The sequence below is a fragment of the Oryx dammah genome, unplaced genomic scaffold (assembly GCF_014754425.2).
Source record: "Oryx dammah isolate SB20612 unplaced genomic scaffold, SCBI_Odam_1.1 HiC_scaffold_13, whole genome shotgun sequence".
NCBI classification, from domain to species: domain Eukaryota; kingdom Metazoa; phylum Chordata; class Mammalia; order Artiodactyla; family Bovidae; genus Oryx; species Oryx dammah.
Window position 1 is genome coordinate 5,155,554 of NW_024070197.1, and position 23,882 is coordinate 5,179,435.

Below are 23,882 nucleotides of genomic sequence, written 5' to 3' on the forward strand. Positions count from 1 at the left end.
GCTGGAGAAAAGAATGAAGAAGACCAGATGGGAACATAGAGGATGGCTGAGGGACATGCAGAGGGATTTTTTAAAAATGAAATATATTTAGCCTTGAAAGTAGCAGGTGAATAAAATAAGAGAAGTAAGTTAACAAGCCGCTCTCCAGATGGGAAATGTGGGGAGAGGCTGCCAGATCAGCCATAGGACAGGGGGCATGAGTGGTGCTGCCCTTTGCACAGAGTCCCACAGTGGTTAGAAAAGGTAGAACTTGGCCTTCAGAGCAACTTACTGTTGGGAGGGAATGAGGACAGAGGGTGACAAGAAGAGCAGACGTAGAGAGAGAGCAGGAAAGAAGCATCACCAGCTAAGGTGCCAGGGAGTGGAGAGGAAGGGAATTTAACTGCAGTAGATGAGGTGTAACCCAGAAGGTAGAGGGGGAGCAGAGATGGGGGAAGAAGGAGGGTCAAGAAGGGAAGCAAGATGCGAAGTGGAGCAGGACAGGTGTAAGGGAAGTAGAGAGGAGGGGAGAAATAGCAGGAGAGCCGAGGGGAGCAAAATGAGGTGGACAGAGAAAGAAATTGGGAGCTAGATAAAGGGAATGAAATGGTAACACATGATAGTGCAGGTAGAGGGGGAAACTGGATCCAGATAGATGGTAAACTGTTTGAATATGGATGATTAAGTTAGGATATATTGATGTGTGACTTTTGCTGTTGTTCAGTTGCTCAGTCTTGTCTGACTCTTTGCGACCCCGTGGACTGCAGCACACCAGGCCGCCCTGTGCTTTGCCATCTCCTGGAGCTTGCTCAAACTCATGTCTGTTGAGTCAGTAATGCCATTCAACCCTTTCATCCTCTGTCGTCCCCTTCTCCTCTTACCATCAATCTTTCACAGCATCACGGCCAAGACCTTGATGTGACTTTGGAATTCAGTAAATTTAAAATTTGTTTCAATTATACAAATGAGGATGAGAATTGCAAAACTCCTGTCTACAAGGTTTGTGCATTTTGTAGTTATTTGCCGGGGTCCAGCCCCAGTGGATCCAGGGAATTCGAAGGTGGGGACGGCGTCGGCTTCTTTGGAAAAATACATATTTAATTACAGATATATAGAGAGATTAGAAACGGATAGTGTAGTAGGAGATAGTGTAGTGGAGAAAAGGAGGCTGAATCCAGATGGGAATTCAGCCAGAGAAACAGGAGCAAGAAAGAAGCGACTGATTCCGGGAATCAGTCTTTCCGGAAACTGATCCAATTTCTTTATTTTGGGGTTTGCTTATATATCTTTTGTTACATATAGGGATGAATACAGTCATGTGGGGGTCAGCAGTCCTGACCTTTCTCAAAATCAGGTGCTTCACATAAATGTATTAAAAAAAGGTCTTAGGGATATTACATCATCTTCTGGCCATGAGTGAGACCTGCTGACATTTTATGATCCCTTCTTTCTGATAACCAAAAAACTTATTTTTTCCAATGGTGTTTTTTCTTAAACCAGGCACCACCCTCCAAATAAAGTTACATTCCTATAGGGTGAGGGTGTAGTGAGTTACAATCAAGAAAGGAATTTATTTAACCCAAGGTTAACATGATTAATCTTAAAGGTTAATACTTATTTCTCCTATATGTTTGAAGGTTAATGCTTCTCCTATATGTTAGTTATATTCATGATAAGGGCAGGGAATATGGAGATTTAGCAGCAAACATCAACCCAACAAATAAAAATCCTTTCACCAATGTTCCCCTTAAGATCTATTTAGTCTTAAGATAGTGATAAAGTTACATTTTTACATAGCAAGGACACAGTGATTTATAACAAAGCACAGTGATCTATTACAAAAGAAAATCCATTAACTCAAAAAGTCTAGTATTGCTAACATCAAAAACTACTCTATTTCCTTTTCTATATTCCAAATACATTGATTAATATATTCCCAGGTGCCTAAGGACATGGAGGCCTGGGGGCAATCATTGACTCAACAATGAGAAAAGCCCTATTAAGACTCTCAAAATACCCCAAAACTCTCTGTGCTGTTTATGGTTGAGAGGTAGTAAACAATCATTTGCGTAGTGGCAGGACTATGGATAATCCTGTCACACAAGCTAGTCTGTCAGCAGAGAGTTTTGACCTGAGACATCCTTGTCCCACCCAGGGGAGGGAATTAGCAGCAATTATTGACAACAAATGAAAAACCCTTCACCAATGTAATTCCTAACCAACCCACTATACTAATAATTTCCAACTCCCCAAAAGAATTTGCCTTTAGTAAGTCTAAAACATCTCATGCCTCTCAGGTTGGGAGGCTGTAGACAATCACATGTGGGCAGACGAACCTATACAGGCGGGCTAGATAACCTTCAGAGGAGTCTGTAAGCTGAAACACTCTTGTCACACCCAGGAATTTTTATTGCCTTGGAGCTGCACATTTACTCCTTCTCCGAGAGAAACGGTTATGGGGGAGAGCATAAAACAGACTCTGGTTTTGGGGTAGATGCTTGGGAACAGGGGGTTTCCTGAGGCTTGATCACGCCTTTGCGTATGCCAAGCCTCCTTCCTCATGACCTTTGCCATGGGCGGAGTTCCTCACGCTGGCCCCCAGCAGTTATTTATATAAGAAGATGACTTCCATTTGCAGTCCTTATTCAGCCAAGGTCTTGATTCACTTAATTGTGGGTCACCCCTGGGGTAGGGGACTGGGGAGAGGACACCTGGGGTAGGAAATGACTGATTTCACTGCATAGTGCCTTTTTAGTGGAGCGTTTATTTAAAATATTCTTTTTTTTAATGGAATTACTTTTTCCTTTTTGACTCTTAGTTTTTTTTTTTTTTTTTCAAATTTATTTTTGGCTGTGCTGAACTTTATTTATTAAAAAAAATTTTTTTTTTCTTGCTGTGCACAGGCATTCTCTAGTTGTGATGAGGGTGCTACTCTCTAGTTGCAGTGCCTGGGCTTCTGATTGTAGAGGTTTCTCTTGTTGCCCAGCACAGGTTCTAGGCGTGTGGACTCAGTAGTTGTGGTGCACGGGCTTAGTTGCCCCTTGGGATGTGGAGTCCTCCCAGACTGGGGATCAGAACCCTGTCCTCTGCATTGGAAGGTGGATTCTTAACCAGTGGACCACCAGGGAAGTCCTTGATTTGCCGGGGTCCAGCCCCGGTGGATCCAGGGAATTCGAAGCGTGGACAGCGTTGGCGAGGAGAAACTTATTTATTTATTAATATAGAAATATAAGATTAGATTAGGAAGAGTAGTATAGTAGGAAATTTAGGCGGAGAAAAGGAGGCTGAATAACTTGGCTTATGGGGAAAACCAGTAAAATTCCAGACAAAGAACTTGCACCATCTACCTTGGGCCCCCGGCGTACGTTTGAATATCGGAGAGTGCCCCGCCTTGGGCTCTCTCTCTTACGGATCTTAGAAGCCAGGACAAGTAAGTAGACATGGTGAGCCTCCCCGCTCCAGATGGGAATTCAGCCAGAAAAAGAAAAGAACGACATGGGGAAGCCCAGCATTGGCGCAAGACTCCAAAAACGATTTTTCAAAATCAGCTTATATACCCCAAGTTGTACATAAAGAAATAGTGGAATATGCAGAGTTATGCAGGGGCAGCAGTCCTGACCCTCATTGAGACCAGGCTTTCTTTTTGCATACCCTCCCGTATACAAAAGGTCTCAGGTGGTTTACATTATCTTCTGGCCAAAAGGCCTGTTAACATTTTTATGGCTCTCTTCCTGGATAATTGTCTATCAACCAGAAAACTTTTCCCTAGAAGTGTTTTTTCTTTACTCTGCATTGCCCTCAAGGTACTAAATAAAGTTACATTCCTGTAGAACAAAGGTGCAGTGGGTTATAACAAAGAAAGTACTTAACTCAAAGATCTAATGTTGCTAATACCAGGTCTACTGCCTGTTTTTCTATATACCAACTATCTCTACAAATAAAAGATATGAAAACTTGGCAGCAAGTATTGGCTCAACAAATGAAACCTTTAATCAGTCCTATTCTAATGATTTTGACTCCTCGGAAGCCCCTACATTCCTAGGATGTTTTAAGCTTCCTGTGCCTCCCGCGGTCGGGAGGCCACAAACAATCACATGTGCGGCTGTACGAGTCATGCAGGCCGGCTAGAAAGCCATCAGAGGGGTTTTTGGATTGAAACACTCTTTCAAATGCAGAAGACTAAAGCCCTGGATTGACTTTTTCCAGAGAATGTCAAAAGAGTGGAAAAGCAGGCGGATTCTTATTTTTGGGGGGTACATGCTCAGGAAATGCCAGGGGGAAAACCTGAGATCTGACTCGACCTTGCCCATCAAAACTCTGCCGAATGACCTTGTCACAGGTGGAATTCCTCATGCTGGCTCCCGGCATTGATTCTTTTTCCTTTTTTTAAAATAAATAAATAAATAAATGTCCCACTGGGACATGTACATTGTTGGAGACATCTCTCAGTAGTCATTTTTGGAGATGACAGTGTTTGGTTTGGGTCACTGGATGTGAAAGTAGTGTGACTTGGAATCTAGTGGGCCCTTGGGTGTCTTCTCATGTATTTTTCTCTCAGGCATCAGTTATTAGGGCTTGGAATGTTTTCTGTTACTGTATTGCTTGTAAGTTTGTTTGCACCAGAAGGAAATTTATGAGTGCTAAGGTTAAGATTGCAGGATTTTTTTTTTTAATTAAATAATCACTCTTTATTCAAAATAAATAAGCCCTCTTACAGGAAAATACGAAAATAAACTTCTATCCTTCTGGCGTCTAAAAAACCACATTCAAGATTTCAGGATGTTTTCAGTAGGCGATATGTCCTGTTAGATATGGGTCTGTGGACTGAAGCTGAGGGAGCTCTGCTCTGCATAGGGATGGATCAAGGCCTGGTGTGTGACCTGCAGGGGACTGTGGGATAAGCGGAGGTGCCCACTGCCGCTGTGGGTATGAGGCCTCACCAGGAGGGGAGCGCGATCTTATGGAAAGTGTGGGGAAAAACACCGTGTTGGACTGTGTGTGGGAATTGACTGTTGTGAGTCCCTCCTGTGACAGTGGGCAGCAGAGGACTCTGTTCCACATGGTAAGCTTTCTCCTCTGTGGTTGTGCCACAGAGAGGGGGGATATTCATTCTAAGCCTTAAACAGCATGTTTGTAACTTTTAAGATTGACCCCTAAAGTCTCATGTTGCCTGAGGAAGACACACAGAAGATGAGGAAGAGGAAAGAAAAGGAGTCGGGCATGGCTCTTTCTCAGGTAAGGTCATATTCTCAGTGGATTCTCAGGCTGTCCTTCCTGAAATGCCCTTATCTGGACTTGCTAATCATGTCTGACTCTGAACTATCCTGTCTGTCTCCTGTACATGCACACTCACCCAGGGCCTTCCCTCAGGGTCTGTCGTCTCCACTTGGATCCCGTCTCCCCATGACCCGGTGACTTGGCCCTTGTGAGGAGGCTCCCCTGGGCACCGTCCTGGGCAGGGCTTCTCACCCACGGGTTGGAGATGGGGTCTCAGTGCTGTTGGGCAGCAGGGATTGCTTAGGGCCCATCTGGATGCCCTTTCTGCTCTCTGTCAACCAGGATGAAAGAAGCTACAACACAGAGGTTGAGTATTAATATGCACAAATGCCTGCTGAATTCTGAAAGAGACAAGTGAGGAGAAATTTTTTTTTCTGATTTTTATAATATATTTGTAGGTAAATGAGTGGGTCACTGGCTTCAAAATCTTAATGATTGGGAATGGGACGGATACTTGAGAAACAGACATGAGTGATAGAGGTTGTTTTATTCCATCATTAATTTTAAAGTATGAAATCAACCTAAATCCATGAGAGTTGGAAATTCTTTTTATCACTTTATATGATGTCCCCCCTTAGAGGTTTTCTGTTGATTGTGTCCTTTGACATCGCAATTTCTCTGATTGATGCACGTTAAATTCCAGCTTTATTGTGTTGTTGGTAGATACTCAGTTTTTAGCACCATTTATTATTGAGACTGTCCTTTTTCCATTGTGTAGTCTCAGCACCCTCATCAGTACATTTTACATACATGCAAAGGATTATTTCTGAGTACTCATTTTTGCTCCATTGGTTTATATATTTATGTTTATATAAGTACCCTTGGAAAAGGCAATGGCACCCCACTCCAGTACTCTTGCCTGGGAAATCCCATGGACGGAGGAGCCTGGTAGGCTGTAGTCCATGGGGTCGCTAGGAGTCGGACATGACTGAGCGACTTCACTTTCACTTTTGACTTTCATGCATTGGAGAAGGAAATGGCAACCCACTCCAGTTTTCTTGCCTGGAGAATCCCAGGGACGGGGGAGCCTAGTGAGCTGCCGTCTCTGGGGTCACACAGAGTCGGACACGACTGAAGCGACAGCAGCAGCAGCAAGTACCCTACCATCTGGATTACTTGGTGGGCTTTTTTGTTTGTTTTTTATTTTCATTTTTTGATGTGGACAGTTTTTAAAGTCTTTATTGAATTTGTTACAATATGGCTTCTGTTTGATGTTTTGGCTTTTTGGCTGCGAGGCATATGGGATCTTAACACCTTGACTAGGGATCGAACCTGCACCCCCTACATTGGAAGGCAAAATCCTAACCACTGGACTGCCAGGGAAGTCCCCTAGATTACTTCATATTATGTTTTGAAATATAGAAAAAGAACACCTCCATCTTTCTTCTTTTTCAAGAGCCTTTTCACAGTTTGCTTGAGATTCTCTATGAATTTTAGCATTTTTCTATTTCTGCCAAAATTGCCATGGGAACTTTGATAGGGATTCCACTGAATCCTAGAGTGGAATCCTAGATTCTGTTTTCCGTTAAGTGGACTACTTATGTTTGTGGACTTCCCTTGCGGTCAGTGGTCAGGAATCCACTTGCCGATGCAGGAGACACAGGTTCGATCCCTGGGTCGGGCAGATCCCTTAGAGAAGGATGTGGCAACACACTCCAGTGTTCTTGCCTGGGAAATCCCTGGACAGAGGATCCTGGCGCAGGCTACAGTCCATGGGATCAGAAAGAGTCAGACATGACTGAGTGAGTAAACAACACCAGCATTTATTATTTGTACAGTTAAAACCTTGTTTTCTAGGGAAAAAGATAATTTTAATCATTTTTCAGTTTTGGATAATTTTGATTTCTTTTTCTTGTTTAGTTGCTCTGGCTAGGAGATTCAGTAGTTTGTTGAACAGTTGTGTGGAGTATGTACATCCTTGTCCTCTTCTTGATTTGAGAAGAAAAGCTTTCATTCTTTCACCTTTGAGTATGATGTTAGGGGTATTCCTTTCGTGTATAGGATTTATTATGTTGAGGTAGTTTACTATTTCTGTTTTGTTGAGTGTTATATACGAGGAAATTGTTGAATTTTGCCACAGGAATTTTTTGCATCAACTGAGATGATGGTGTGCTTTTCTTTTTCACTTTATTCTGTTGGTGTATCATATTAATTGATTTTTGTACCTTGAGTCATCTTTGCCTTATAGGAATAAAATCCAGTTGGTCATGATGTCAGATATTCTCTGGGTTGGGTATCAAAATCATGCTGGCCACATTGATTGAGTTTGGCAGTGTTTTCTCCTAACTCTGTGCAAGATATTTAGCAGATTCAGTTTAGTTCAGTTGCTCAGTCGTGTCTGACTCTGCGACCCCATGGACTGTAGCACACCAGGCTTCCCTGTCCATTGCCAATTCCTGGAGCTTACTCAACCTCATGTCCATCAAGTCAGTGATGCTGTCCAATTAGCAGGAGTAGTGGTAATCTTTTTTGTAAATGTTTGGTAGAATTATGTCGTATAGACACCTTTTCCTGAGTTTTTGAGATTTTTGATTACAACTCGAATCTCTAGTTATAATTCTGTTCAAATTTTTTATTTCTTAATGTTTCCAACTTAGGTTTAAGTTCCTACAAAATTACTCATATAGATTATGCAATTTGTGGGTTTTTTTGTTCATAGGACTCCCTTTTAATCCTTTAAAAACATGTTTTTTGATGCCAGTTGCACACGAAATATATCTTCAGTATATTCCCTGGCCTTGAGTTTTTCCTACACTATCATGTTAATGGTTTCAGTAGTGGGAAGATTACTAACATTTTATGTGTATGTGTGTGTTTGTGTGGGTCCACATATATAGTGACCTTTCATGCCACTCTTTTTGAACTTCTTTCAAGTTTTCTCAGTGAGCCCAGCCCTCAAAGATTCAGGTGCTTGCTGTTTTATTTCTTAACTTCTTGGCTTGGAGCCTCAGAGTGTCTCTAACACAGAATTCTCCTCTGTAAAATGGGAACAGGTCTTTTCCTAATGACCTAATATGTTGATAACAAGTTCATGCTTGTAAAGTACTTATTTAGAGTTATGTTCAAATCCTGAAAGTATTCAAATACTTTTAGTCATTGCTGTTCTTATTATGACCATAATTGAAGGTTTTCTCTAATACCACAGTGGACTTCGCCATGTCTAAGACAGCCTTCATGCAGGAGCTCATCTGGATACTGAGTAGCCTCAGTGTTTGTTTATTTTTGGCTGCACTGGGTCTTCATTGCTGTGCATGTGCTTTTCTCTAGTTGCGGTGAATGGGGGCTGGTCTCTAATTGCGGTGCTTGAGCTTCTCACCATGGTGGCTTCTCTTGTTGCAGAGCACGGGCTTTAGAGCACAGGCTCAATGGGCTTCGTTGCTCCTTGACATGTGGGATCTTCCTGGACCAGGGATTGAACCCATGTCCCCTCCATTGGCAGGTAGATTCTTAGCCACTGGACCACCAGGGAAGTCCTCAACTCAGTGTTTAGAACGTAATATCTAACGCTTCTCCATAGACAACCCATTCTTGAATTTTATTTCTGTGTGTTTTCTAATTGTCCACAAAGATGAAAAATCTGTATTAATTGGAGGATAGCATAATCTGTTAGAACAAGCATAAGAAATTATAATTAGAGACATATAATTTGCTCCTTAACATGGATCTCATATTTACTTTAATAGAATCAGTCCTTACACTTACCTCTTTTCATTTTTTAAAAGATGAGAAATATCCTCATGGCTACTTGGGTAAATATTTTTTTTGTTATTGAGGTGTAGTTAATTGACAATGTTGTATTAGTTTCAAGTGTACAGCAAAGTGATTCAACTGTATGTATATTTCAAGTGTACAGCAAAATGACTCAGCTATATATATATATATATATATATATTCTTTTTTAGATTCTTTTCCATTACAGGTTATTTCAAGATATTGAGTGTAGTTCCTTGTGCAATTCAGTAGGCACTTGTTTATCTGTTATATATATATTAATAGGAGCATGTGTATGTTAATCCCAAACTCCTAATTTATCTGAGCTTCCTCCCCAACCACTATGATCCCCTAAAATTTTTTGTTTCAGGAACAGTTGACTTTCGAGGATGTGGCCATTGACTTCTCTCTGGAAGAGTGGGAATGCCTGGACCCTGCTCAGAGGGCCTTGTACAGGGACGTGATGGTGGAGACCTATAGGAACCTGTTCTCCCTGGGTGAGGATTAATTCTGTGTAGAAGTTGGTATCTGCCCTTTTGTGTTGTGTGTTTGCCCCTGTGCACCTCTTGGACTCAGACATGATGGAGCATCATGAGTTTAAACTGACCCTCTTTTCAGATGATGATGTCCATTTCATGTTACATCAGAGGTCGAGGTTGTTCCAGAGTTTAATTATGTATAAAGCCCAATGGCAGACTTTTAAAAAATGTCTGATTTCCTGCTTTCTACCCTTTGCTTCTGATTCAGTATTTCTTGGAAGAGTGTTAGATATGTATAATACACTGTTACCTATGCATTTATAAATTTGGCAATGCTGGGTCTTTTCTGCTGCCCAAAGTTGCTGCCCAGCTTTTCTCTAGTGGAGGGGCACAGGCCTCTTGTTGTGGTGGCTTCTCTTGTTGCTGAGCTTAGGCTCTAGTGCATAGGCTTCAGTAGCTGCCATTGCCAGGCTCTAGAGCACAGGCTCAGTAGTTGTGGCACTCAGGCTTAGCTGCTGCTCAGCCTATGACATCATTCCACACCAGGGATCCTACCCACGTCTCCTGCATTAGCAGGTGGATTCTTTACCACTGAGCCACCAGGGAAGCCTTTCCCCTGTGCACTTTGAAGGAGGCAAGCTGTGGATGAATTTGTGAAATATTTTTCCAGACCCAGCTGTCATGCCCTCATTACTCAGCTGAACAAAGAACAAACACAGCACTTTATGTTTCTTTGTTTTTGATAAAGCAGTGATTTCTATTTCTGATCTGAACATTATCTCCATGTTAGAGCTAGAGAAAGAGCCCAGGACTATGATAACTGGTGTGAAAATAGCAAAAGACCAAGTGGGTGGAATGTATCAAAAGTACAAATTAGAGACACGTTCTCAGGGCTGAGAGGAAGCCACAGCCTTTATAGAGTCTAGGAACCTCTTGTCAGAGTATAGAGTTCTTTGGGAAAACCAAAGTGTATTTATTGGAAACTCTCAGAGGAAATTTTTCTTCTCCCCTACTTATCACTTGATGTCATGCATCATGTAAAATGTATTCTTTCGTCCTCCAGTGGTGCCACAGTTCCTACAGAGAGAGAGCAAGGTCTTTGTCAAGATCCACAACAGTCACCATCTGGTTCCTGTGAACTGGTCTTTTCTTGAGTTTGAGGAGCATAATGTGGGCTGTGTTATCAGGGTCTCTTGCCCCTTCATCTCTTCTTCTGGTCTTGATTCCCCTGGATGCCCAGTTCTTAGTCCACATGGATCAGAGCTGATGCCTCTGAGTTTGATCAGAGTTGCTGTACTTGGAAGATGTAATCAAAACATGGGATGGGGAAGGAGGTGGCAACCCACTCCAGTATTCTTGCCTGGGAAATCCCATCAGCGGAGCTTACCGGGCTATAGTCCATGGGGTCGCAAAAGAGTCGGACACGACTGAGCAACTAAACAACAGTAACATGGATTTGTCAGTCTCTGTTCTGTGAGTACTGTAAGAAGCTAGCTAATTAAAAGCATTATTTGTGATTTTTAAAAAAAATGGGAAAACATTGGCTGTCATTTGACTCCATCTGGTACCTCAGAGTCTCTCTGGAGCTGTCCCCATCCCTGTCTGCTTATTTAGATCCCTCAGCCATTTCTTGTGCTCTGTTTCTGCCATGCCCTTCAGGGTTGTGTGTACCAGGGAGATGGATTGGGTCTTCTCTATTGTTTCTTAAGAAAACTAAGGTGATGGACAGAGAGATCCTCTTTTTGATCCCCAGTTCCGCATGGGGAACATGTATGAATCTTTCTGGCTCTTAACTTAGCATCTGTGGGTCAAGCAGATGGTTCCATCTCAATGTCGTAGGGTATCTGACTACCATATTTTATAAATTTTTGGCTCTTGTACTGCATTGCCTAGTCTGGGAATGTGTACTCTTCCTGATTTTTTATTTTCATAAGTTTGTACGATTTTGCTTCTTAAATGTGCTTTTGAATTATGTAGACCCAAAGACTAAAGGTTTTTCCAGTTTCTTTGCTGTGATAATCCTCCTGTAGTTTACAGACAACATTTGGTAAACTCTCTGTGGACTGGGTTTCCTGGGTAACACGATTTGCTGCCCTTCCCCCGTACAGTGATCCTGAGACCACCGTGGAACTTCAGTAGGCTGTATGCGCTGTGCCCAGTCCTCAGTCCTGTCCGACTCTTTATGACCTCATGGATTGTAGCCCGCCAGGCTCCTCTGTCCACAGAGATTCTACAGACAAGAATACTGGAGTGGGTTGCCATGCCCTCCTCCAGGGGATCTTCCAAACCCAGGAATTGAACCCACGTTCCCCACATTGCCAGCAGATTCTTTATACGAGTTGTTTTTTTTTTTTTTTTCCTTTTCCTTTTCCTGTTGGCTCTATCGTGTGTCAGTGGTCTCTGGAAACTGGAGTAAGTCTTGAATTGTCAAACTGCCGACTTTGTTCTTTTCTGGCTTGTTTTTGCTATTGTTTGTCTGCTAAGAATAGTAGCATGGACAAATCGACCTATTTCTTTAAGAAATGAATGCCATTGGGATTTCACTAGGGATTATTTTGAATCTGTTGATCACTTCGGCTAGTATTGGCATCTTGACAATGTTGATTTCCAATCCATGAGCTTGGGATATCTTTGCATTTATTGTGTCTTTTTTTTTTTTTTTTTTTTTTGGCATTTTCTACATAATTAGATTGGGCTTAGTGGTAAAGAATCAGCCTGCCAATGCAGGAGACATAAGAGATATGAGGGGAAGATCTCCTGGAGGAGGGTATGGCACTCCAGTATTCTTGCCTGGAGAATCCTATGAACGGAGGAGCCTGGCGGGCTATAGTCCATAGGGTCGCACAGACTTGGACAAATTAGAGCATGTCACTTGTCAATAGATAATTTTGCTTCCTTTTGCTCTTAGGAGACCTATTATGTCTTTTCATGCCTATGTATTCTTGTCGGAACTTTCAGGTATATGTTTTCAGAAATATTGAGAGACTGTGTCCTTGTTCCTTATCTTAGCAGAAAAGCTTTCAGTCTTTTCCATTGAGTCTGATGAGGGATCTGAGGAAATGCTCTGTAGAAGCCTGGCTTTCAGCACCATCTTGTACCTTCTAACAAAGAACATACATCAGACCTAATGAGGCTGAACACAAGTACATGTGCAGGTCACTCAGTGAAACCAAACAAACTGAAACCTTGGAGTCTGGAGCAGAGAAAGGTTTATTAGTTGACGTAGGACCAAGCAGGAAAATAGGAGACCCAGACCCCTCTCATATCCACCTTGCTGGCTGGCCAGGGTGTAAGAGTTTTAAAAGAGAGAGGGAAGTAGATTGTCTGTGATCCCAGCTTCCCCATAAGATCTCAGCTGCTGACTTTGGCAGCATGTTGTGAGTTTCTTTAGGATTATTCTATGTATGCCTGTAAGAAAAAGAATTTCAGTTCTCAGTTGACCTTATGGGTGTCATCAGTTTCTAAGTCATTTTGGATCCAGCTGTTTGAAGCCACAGCTAGGGGTTGTAAATCAAGGTATCAGTTTAAGCTATCCATCATGGAAAAGATTATGCTGGACTTGATTTTCCTTTGTCTCTGCCCTCCCTCACTTCCCTAATAGTTACTGCTTGAATCTCCTCTTTGGATCTCAGGTAAAGTCTAGGTGACTAAGCCTTTTTCTATAAACCAGAAACTGTGTACCTGGTAGGGCCCCCCAGGGCCTTGCTCAGTTTCAGTCCCCTCCCTTTTTTGATTCTCCTCAATCTTAAGGGGAACTGGTGTGAAAAAGAAAGAGAATAACATAGTCTATAAACAGGTTAATCAAACTCAACAAGAGAACTCAAATATAGGGGGACTTAGTTTCAAAATGACAGTCTTTTTCCTACTCTACTGTTGATGTGATTTCTTTGTATCTGCGTATCTGTATACAGAAGAAATGCATCCATCTCCTTTTTTAAAAACTTAAATGCCGGGAGCCAGCACGGGAGATCCCACCCATGACAAGGTCATGCGGAGAGGCCTGATGGGCAAGGCGAGTCAGGTCTCAAGGGGTCCTCTGTCTGAGCATCTACCCCAAAACCAAAATCTGTTTGCTGTCTGCTGTACTATACTCTTCTGACATAACAGGGCTATCCCCAAAAGAGTTAATTCAGAGCTCCAGTTAACAGTCTCCCTTTGATGGCTTTCTAACTTATCTGACCAGTCTGCCAGGGCTTTTACAACTTGTGGTTTACAGCCCCCCAACCATGAGAGGCACGAAGCTTAAAACATCTTAAAGATATAAAGCCTTTTAGAGCTAAGAATTAGTTTGGTGAAGGGTTCCATTGTTGAGTTAATGTTTGCTGCCAGGCCTCCATATCCTTTATCTTTTAGGCACCTGGGAGGATATTAATCAATGTAAATGGGATGCAGAAATAGGAATATAGTAGTTTTGATGTTAGCAATACTAGACTTTTGAGTTAATTAATTTTCTCTTTGTTATAAATTACTGTATTCCTTTTCCTTGTTATAAATTGTTGTGTCCTTGCTATGTAAGAATGTAACTTTATTTAGTGCTTTCTGAGAGTGGCACCAGACTTTGGAAAGAACAACACTATTACCCTATCAGAAAAGGGCCATAAAATGTTAATCTTTCTTCTGGCCGGAAGATGCTGTGAATCACCTGAGACTTGGTATACAGCTAGGTATGCAGAGAGAAGGCCTGGTCTCGATGAGTCAGGGCTGCTGACGCTGCATAATTTTGTATTATCCATTGATCTCTATTGAAAATCAAAAGTATAAAAGGCCTTTCCGCACAATAGAGGATGGGCCAGTCACTGGAAAGACTGGTTTCCCCCATGTCTTTTCTTACTCTATTTTCAGGCTGAATTCCCATCTGGGACATGGAGGCTCTCCAAGTCTACTTACTTGCCCTGGTTTTTAAGACCCACAAGAGAGGGAGCCTAAGGTGGGGCACCCTCCGCTATTCAAGTGGGCCCGGTGCCCTAACGTAGACGGTGCAAGTTCCTTGTCTTGGAACTTTATTAGTTTTCCGCATAAACCAAGTTATTCAGCCTCTTTTCTCCACTAAATTTTCCTACTACACTATTTCTTCCTAATCTCTCTTTACATTTCTAAATAATTAAGTTTTTTCTCACCACGCTGTCCCTGCTTCAAATTACCCTGGATCCACGGGGGCTGGACCCCGGCACTTAAATATTGGTTGCCCCGGCTCCAACTAATTACTTGTTAGTTGCTGGCAGAGAAGGAGCTTCTCTTTGTTTCGGTGCATGGTGTTCTCATTGCCATGGCTTCTCTAAGCACAGGCCCTACTTTTGCTTTTACCTTGTTATAAAACAAGAAAAACCTTGGCTTCTCAAGCTAGGAGCCCCAGAGGATTTAGATCTAGTGATCTAGCTTTTTGGGTGCAGGAAATTACCACTTCTAGGCCTTTAACAGATCTTTACTGGCCCAGCTCCTGGCCCACCCATACTACTGAAAATGAGTTGATGAGATTAAAAAAGGTATGCAGAGTGGGAATGCTGCAGAGGAAAAGGTGAGGGAGAGTTTAAAACCTTGGAGAGTAGTGAGTTCCCATTGCTGGAGATACTCAATCAAAGATTAGATGGTTGCTTGTCATCTAAAAAGCTATAGACCAGATTTAGGTTACAAAAGGATAACTGGAGAAGCTTATAAAGATATTATGCAACACCTATTTACTTGCTTCTTATATTTAGGTCTGCCAAAAGTTTTGAAAACTGATAATGCCCCTTTAAAGCTGTGGAGAGGTTGTTTACTAACTTTAAACGATTTCCAAAAATTACTGGGGATATTAATTGGTCAAACCCACATTTAAAACTGACTACTACAGATTTAAAGCTTTTGTTTGACTGTTTAAAAAGCTAAATGGATGAGGCTTTAAATGATCAGTTAATAAGGATTAATATTACCAAAAGATGAGATTAAATTATTCTTGCCACAAAGCATACACACACAGGATGCTTGTGACAAGAAGGCCCATTGGTTCCATCTACAAGTGACCCCCAAGAAAAATAGTTTTATCTTATCCCAGCTTGGTGGCACCAAAAAAAAAAAAAAGGAAGAAAAAAAGTGTGGAAATTTTTTAAAAAGAAGTAACAAATATAGTAATTCCATTCAATAAGGATCAACTGTAAATCTTTTACAAAATAGTGGTGATTGACAACTTGCCCTGATAGATTTCAGGAGTCAAATTTTGTTTCATTTGCCCTCAAGCCCCCACAATAGCTAAAAGTGTAAAAATATTAGATTGGCAGTTTGAGGATACCTGTGGAACTTTTCAACCGTATGTAGTCCCTCCACTCCCCTTTACCCTGTGGGGGAGGGACGTGCTGTCTCAGATGGGAGTGTTACTGTTTAGCCCTGATAATAAAGTGACCTCTCAAATGCTGCAGATGGGCTATGATCCCTCAAAAAGATTAGGTAAACAACAGACAGAAATAATTGAGCCAATTTGCCCAACTCGACAGCTACATACTGGGTTGGGGTATCCAAATTTATAATGAAGGCTATTGTTTTTGCTGCCGACACCATTACAACCTGGGCTCCCCTCTCCAATAGCCATTCCAGAGGGATATAATATAATTGTAATTGATTTACATGATTGCTTTTTCACCATTCCTTTAAATCCTGAGGATAAAAAGCGATTTGCCTTTAGCCTGCCATCAGAAAATCTTAAACAGCCTTACCTACAGTTTCAGTGGAAGGTTTTGCCCCAGGTAATAGCCCCGCCCAACTTCATACTGATGGAGAATGTTAGCAAATGTATATTGAGATATACACTAATATATTATCTATTAAAGCATAAGAATTTGTGCTGTGATTTTTCATGCAAAAAAAAATTACCAAAATTTATAATTTAAAATAAGTTTGCCCTTTTTTGCCTTAAGAACTGAATATGCTGCTTCAGAACTTTAAGACAAGGTGTTGATAACTCATTTTTTCAAATGAGAAATAGTCACTTTTTGTTGATTTCACTTATTTTCCACTTATTAACACATTATCTACAATGGTGACTTAGACAAAAGGATAAATTAGGATTCATAGACTTATTTATGTGACACCTAAATGGCTAGGCAAACATAGATCTGACGTTTGCTGCCTCAACGTTACAGTTTAATTGTAATGTTTTTAAGTTATATTAAAGCCTGTTTGTGCTGAAAGTTTTGATCTAGAAAACTAATGCTATCAATAAGTATATTCAGCTTAACAGTTAATTTCAATGATGAATCACTTAGTGTGCAGGTCTTACCTTGCACATTCTTTAGGTAATTACAAAATCAGTGTCAAGTGTATCAAAAAGCTCATAGTATTTTAATGCTTTATTAACATGGACTCTTAAGTTTTTTAATCTTTAGAACTTAAGTTGCTCAAGGAAAATTTTAAATATTTTCTATATATAATTATAACATTATTGTCATACAGATTTTGCACATTTTATGTGCCAGAAGCCTTAAAATTCTTCCTGTGAAAATGTTGATATATTGTGACAGTTATTTCAAATTCGATATGTAGATAAGAATAGGGGTTAATTTATGTCCATATTGGAAAACTTTAAAAGATTACTTGGAGGTTTCAGAAATCCTGGTTTTAATTATAGTGATAAAGTCGTCATTATGTAGTTCAGAAGCTAATATTCTAAATTATACATATTTACATTAAAGTTAAAATTGTTAAGCAAAACAATGCCTAACTTGGCTTGTAATGATTCTGGGATCTAAAGCTTGTTGATGTTCTGTTCCTACCTGAAGAATTTAATTGCTTGCTTATTCTAAATGCCTTGTCAAACAAACTGATATTACATTAGTTACTGGGATATCTGCCTCTTTGGAAAATATAGCCCCACGTTATATCAGAAATTTGTTAATGCTGCTCTAGAAGATACTAGGATTAAATATGAACAAGTATATATGATTCACTATATGGATGATATTTTAATAGCTCATCCTGATAGAACTCATTTGCAAACTGTTCTCCAAGATTTGACCCAAGCATTGACAGATAGGGGTCTAAAGATTGCCCCAGAGAAAATTCAAATCAACCCGCCTATAACCTACTTAGAAAGAGTCATAAATTTAGAACAGTGACCCATGCCCGCTGCAATTGAGAATAGAACGTCTTATTACTTTAAATGATTATCAAAAACTTTTAGGTGATATTAACTGGATTAGATCTTATTTAAAATTAACGACTGCTGAATGAGAGCCTCTTTTTATTCTAAGCCCACTTCTAAAAGACAAATAACTGCTGAGGCTTGGGAAGCCCTAGGCAAAGTAGAAGCAGCTTTATCTGATAGTTATGTAAAAAGAATTGACTTAACAGTAAACTGGCAATTCCTTTGCCTAGCAACCCTGACAGCACCTACCGGAGTTCTGTGACAGAATGGTCCTTTAGAATGGATCCACCTTCCCCCCCCAAGCTAAAAAAGTAGTGGCTTCTTATCCAGGCTTGATAGCAACCTTGATATTAAAAGGGAAGAAACGAAGTATTGAATTGCTCAGTAAAGAGCCAGCAGAGGTTGTAATTCCATGTAATAAGGAACAACTTGATGCTCTTCTAATGTTTGATAAAGATTGGCAGATTGCTATAGGAAATTATAGTGGTCAACTTTTACATCATTTACCCTCACATGCTTTGTTAATTCAAAAACTAAGAGAAGGGGAGTTTAAGTATAGCTCTCCCCATCAGATTTTACAACATGTTCTCTTTGTAATACAAAATGCAAAGCCATTAGTAAAATGGAAGGACCTCCTCTCCAAACAATGAAAAGATCCCAAACCAATATTAACTGATGATCGAGGGGGTGCTTGTATTTTTCCACAGGACGCAGGTTCGCCAGTTTGGATCCCCAGGCATCAGGATCCCCCATTGCTTCGAAGGGCACTCCTCTAACTGCTGCCGCACGGAACAGCCACATGCCAGGAGCCGTGGGCGGGGCCAGCCTGGCTGACCGGACCCAGTAGCCGTGCTCACAGCCGGTAGACCCGCCAGAGTCTGCCCTCGCTTGGCCACAGGCAGGAGAGGCAAGATAAGCATCGAGATCCCCGTGGGACCGACAGCTGCTGCAGCACGAACTCTGACCAGAAAATGATTTTACTTATTCTATTTTAGCTTGTGTGCCCTCTCCATATGTTTTTCTCTTTGTTAACGATTCCGGAAAACTTAATGTTCATATGAATTTCACGGGTGGACTTAATGTAGTGTCTTGTAAACAATGTATGCTCTCATCTTGTTGAGATTTAAGGCAATCAAGACAGTTTGTGGGCTTACTAATTTTAGGGAATTCAGCTTTAATAACAACAACTATTACTGTTACTGTTAACTGTGGCAGCAGTTCATTGACTCAACAAGTGCAAATGCCCAATGTGTTGAAAAATCATATTTTAGGTGTTTGGAATAGCTCAGATATTAGTTTAGACTTAGGGAAACTTCACAATCAGATACGGACCTTGGAACACTCTTGATTGGATTTTACCGCCACTGGAGCCGTTAATGACTTTTTCCACACCTTCTCTAATTTTATTTCTGGAAAAAACTTTCTGTCTAATGTCTTCAGTTATGTTGCCGTTGGTGCTTTAATTTTGCTTCTTTTAATCATTCTTCCTTGTATTGTCAGGATTCTTCAGCAGAGCATTCAGAAGCTCTCAACTGACGTGCACCTGATTATATTAAACAAAAAAGGGGGGTATGCTTGGCTTCAGTAATTGTGGTACGTGGGCCCAGTAGTTTTGGTGCAGGAACTTAGTTGCTCCATGGCATGTAGATTCTTCCCAAACCAGGGATTGAACTCGTGTCCCCTGCATTGACAGCCATATTCTTATCCACTGCATCACCAGGGAAGCCCCTGTTGCAGGTTGTTGATATCCCTTTGTCTTTATTATATTTTGTGTGCTTTTGTTTTGCAATTTTTCTCAGCATTTTGTCTGAACCTGGTTTAAAAATTTACAAAATGCTCAGTCCTTATTATGTACATTTGGAGCGAATAACATAAATAATTTGAAGGATACTGCCTAAGCAGAGCATCCTCTATTTATTGGTTGTTTGCTATCTGGACAATATTTTTTATATTAATTCTTAGTTGTGATATCCTTTTGGCATGCATAATGCAATACAGCTGACATGCATTATTTGTTCATGTTGTAAAATGCCTTTTATTTATGGGTACATAGCTTTATAGTAAATGCTTAGAAAAATATTTTTTCTTAAAAATAGTTTTATTATGTTCTTTATTTTCTCTATCATGTATTCATTTTTCATTCTAAACAGCCCATTAATTTATTTATTAGGTCACCTTGTTTGGACTATTTAGCATTACAGTGTATTATTCATTTTTTAGCATTTTTCTATAGTAAGTATGCAGAGTATATCTAATATATTTTTTTTTCTCCTCAATTATGGAACAGCAGTATGTTTAATGTTAATTGCTATGTACTTTGGGGTCATGGTGAAAAAAATACCCTTTCTTTGATAGCTGACTTCCAATGTGTTTCTGACATGGGGTTTGTAAAACAAGGCTACCTTAAAATTAACTTGAATTATATGTTATTTAGTAAAGAATTCTATTCCTTCAGTGTTCCTAAAAGTTTTAAGATGATTATTAGGAACTTTCATAACTCTGTTGGATATCAGTATTACTTTTGGTGTAACACATACTCAACATGAAAGATTTGTTTATGGATTCTAATGAATAGGATACTTGGTTCTTTATATCTTGTCTGATACGGCAGGGGGTACCATACATGGTTTCGCAAAATGCTTCATGGATCTCATGGGAAACATTGGGTTGAACACCACTAAAGGTGGTGGTGCAAACCCAGCCCACCTCCTACTTTCTTCTTTTCCAGCCTTACTGAGATAGAACCAATCAAATGGATATGTGTATACTTATTGCTGGTGGCCAGCTTGAGAAACTCCGCCCATGGCAAAGGTCATGAGGAAGGAGGCGTGATCAAGCCTCAGGAAACCCCCTGTTCCCGAGCATCTACCCCAAAACCAGAGTCTGTTTTATGTTCTCCCCCATAACCATTTCTCTCGGAGAAGGAGTAAACGTGCAGCTCCCAAGCAATAAAAATTCCTGGGTGTGACAAGAGTGTTTCAACTTAGGGACTCCTCTGAAGGTTATCTAGCCCACCTGTATAGGTTCGTCTGGCCACATGTGATTGTTTACAGCCTCCCAACCTGAGAGGCACGAGATGTTTTAGACTTGCTAAAGGCAAATTCTTTTGGGGAGTTAGAAATTATTAGTATAGTGGGTTGGTTAGGAATTATATTGGTGAGGGGTTTTTCATTTGTTGTGCCAATAATTGCTGCTAATTCCCTACCCTGGGTGTGACAAGAGTGTTTCAGGTCAGACCTCTCTGCTGACAGACTAGCTTGTGTGACAGGATTATCCATACTCCTGCACATGATTGTTTACTACCTCTTAACCATAAACAGCACAGAGAGTTTTGGGGTATTTTGAGAGTCTTAATTAGCATAGGGCTTTTCTCATTATTGAGTCAATGATTTCCCCCAGGCCTCCATATCCTTAGGCACCTGGGAATATATTAATCAATGTATTTGGAATATAGAAAAGGAAATAGAGTAGTTTTTGATGTTAGCAATACTAGACTTTTTGAGTTAATGAATTTTCTCTTTTGTAATAGATCACTGTACTTTATTATAAATCCCTGTGTCCTTGCCATGTAAAAATGTAACTTTATCACTATCTTCAGACTAGATAGATCTTAAGGGGAACATTGGTGAAAGGATTTTTATTTGTTGGGCTGATGTTTGCTGCTAAATCTCCATATTCCCTGCCCTTATAATGAATATAATTAACATATAGGAGAAATAAGTATTGACCTTTAAACATATAGGAGAAATAAGTATTAACCTTTAAGATTAATCCTGTTAACCTTGGGTTAAATGAATTCCTTTCTTGATTGTAACTCACTACACCCTCACCCTATAGGAATGCAACTTTATTTGGAGGGTGGTGCCTGGTTTAAGAAAAAACACCCTTGGAAGAAATAAGTCTTTTTGGTTATCAGAAAGAAAGGATCATAAAATGTCAGCAGGTCTCACTCATGGCCAGATGATGTAATATCCCTAAAACCTTTTTTTATACATTTATATGAAGCACCTGATTTTGAGAAAGGTCAGGACTGCTGACCCCCGCGTGACTCTGTATTCATCCCTATGTGTAACAAAAGGTATATAAGCAAACCCAAAAATAAAGAAATTGGATCAGTTTCCGGAAAGACTGATTCCCCCATGTCGCTTCTTTCTTGCTCCCATTTCTCTGGCTGAATTCCCATCTGGATTCAGCCTCCTTTTCTCCACTACACTATCTCCTACTACACTATCCGTTTCTAATCTCCCTCTATATCTGTAATTAAATATGTATTTTTCCAAAGACGCCGTCCCCACCTTTGAATTCCGTGGATCCACCAGGGCTGGACCCCGGCATCTCACCCATACATGTGATTAAGCAATTACAGCTAAAATCGAACAGTGACAGAAGAAAAGTACTTCAAACAATGATGTTGAGAAGATCCAAAAGTCTTGAAATCAAACATTTTTACCTCAAGGAAATGCAGGAAAATATGAACTCAAATATGACTTTGAGTCTCAGCAGAAATGTGATGAAAGATATGCTAAAGGAATGCCTGTGACCAATAACAAAAATCTCACTGATGGAAGACATTGCTGTTGTCAAAGGGATGTCAGAATCAAGCCTGTTGAAAATCGGCTTGGTTTAAACTTTCAGGATGAACTCCACATAATAAGTGGAGGGGAAATGTATGGATTTGATGACCCTGACAAGAAAACAGTAGTGTCCCATTTTCATCGCTTCATATAATTTCTCCTAAAGTTCAAACCAGTATTTCTAACACTCATGAAAATGACTTTATACATTCCTCAGTCCTGACACAGAACCAGAAAGCACACAGCAAAAGACCTGACAAATGTAGCAAGTGTAACAAAACCTTCCTCCATAGCTCAAACCTCGCCAGACATCAGACAGTCCACATAGGAGCGAAAATATTTAAATGTGACTTGTGTGACAAAGTCTTTAGTCGAAATTCAAGACTTGTAAATCGTTGAAGAATTCACAGTGGAAAGAAACCTTACAAATGTAATGAATGTGGAAAATCCTTTAATCACTACTCAAACCTCACTAGAGATCAGAAAATTCATACAGGACAGAAGTTCTGTGTATGTGATCTCTGCAACAAAGTCTTCAGTAATAATTCAAGCCTTGCAACTCATCAGAGGGTTCATACTGGGGAGAAACCTTATAGATGTAATGAGTGTGGCAAAGCTTTTAGTCTATATGCAACCCTTGCATTACATCGTAGAGTTCATACTGGAGAGAAACCTCACCAGTGTAATGAGTGTGGAAAAACCTTTAGTCACCACTAACCTCATCAGACATCAGAAAATTCATACTGGAAAGAAGACATATGAATGTGGTATGTGTGAAAAGGTCTTCAGTAGAAATAAAAACCTTGCAATTCATCAGAAGGTTCATACTGGAGAGGAACCCTATAAATGTAATGAGTGTGACAGGAGATTTGGTAAAAATTCACATCTTGCAAGTCATCAGAGAACTCATTGGAGAGAAACCTTACAAATGTAATGAGTGTGGCAAAGTTTTCACTATATGTCCAACTCTTGGAAGGTATCAGAGGGTTCATACTGCAAAGAAACCTAACAAATGTAATGAATGTGGCCAGGTCTTTACTCAAAAATCAAGCCTTACACTTCATCAGCAAATTCATTCTGGAATGAAACCTTTCAAATATAGTGATTGTGGCAAAGTCTTCTGTCAAAATTCACACTTTACAAGTCACTGGAAAGTACATTTTGTAAAGAAACCTTTCAACTACATTGAGTGTGCAAAATCCTTTACTCAGGTCTCAGCCCTTACTACACATAAGAAAATCCAGACATGAGATAAACCATATAAATATATATGTTGGAAAGTCTTCAGAATTAAAAATTTACACCTTACAGTTCTTTGGAGAATTGATAACTGGAGAGAAACCATACAAGTATCTTTTAAGTCTGGCAAAGCTTTTGTGCATTTAGTCTGACCATCATATATGGAAGGAAACCTTACAAATGTCATAATGGAAGGAAACCTTACAAATGTTATGACTGTCTCAGTGTGTTTAGTCACAGTTTCTACCTTGTGACCCACCAAATTACTCACACTGAAGAGAAACTTTATAAATGTAATGAAAGGTTTTCAGTGTGCTTTCAAGCTTAACTCATGAGATGGTCCATAGTGATGAGAGACCTTGAAAATACAGTGATGTGGCAGTGCATTTAGTGTGTGTTCACATCTTAAAGTTCACGAGAAAAGTCATACTGGATAGAAACTAGGTAGATGTACTTAGTGTAGTCACGCCTTTAGAAAATGAATTTGTTCTGGAAAGAATCCTCACAAGT

At 40.2% G+C, this 23,882-nt stretch overlaps 2 protein-coding genes across 3 annotated transcripts in view; both read left to right on the forward strand.

Annotated features, from left to right (window-relative positions):
• LOC120871946 (zinc finger protein 420-like) overlaps positions 1 to 23,882 on the forward strand; it is a 719,570-nt gene that overhangs the window by 243,746 nt on the left and 451,942 nt on the right. The window lies entirely within an intron of this gene.
• LOC120872973 (zinc finger protein 480-like) lies at positions 5,130 to 10,075 on the forward strand. Its single transcript, XM_040253731.1, has 3 exons — positions 5,130 to 5,214; positions 9,338 to 9,464; positions 10,023 to 10,075. Exons 1-3 carry the CDS (start codon positions 5,143 to 5,145, stop codon positions 10,073 to 10,075), a joined length of 252 nt encoding a protein of 83 aa, XP_040109665.1. The 5' UTR covers positions 5,130 to 5,142.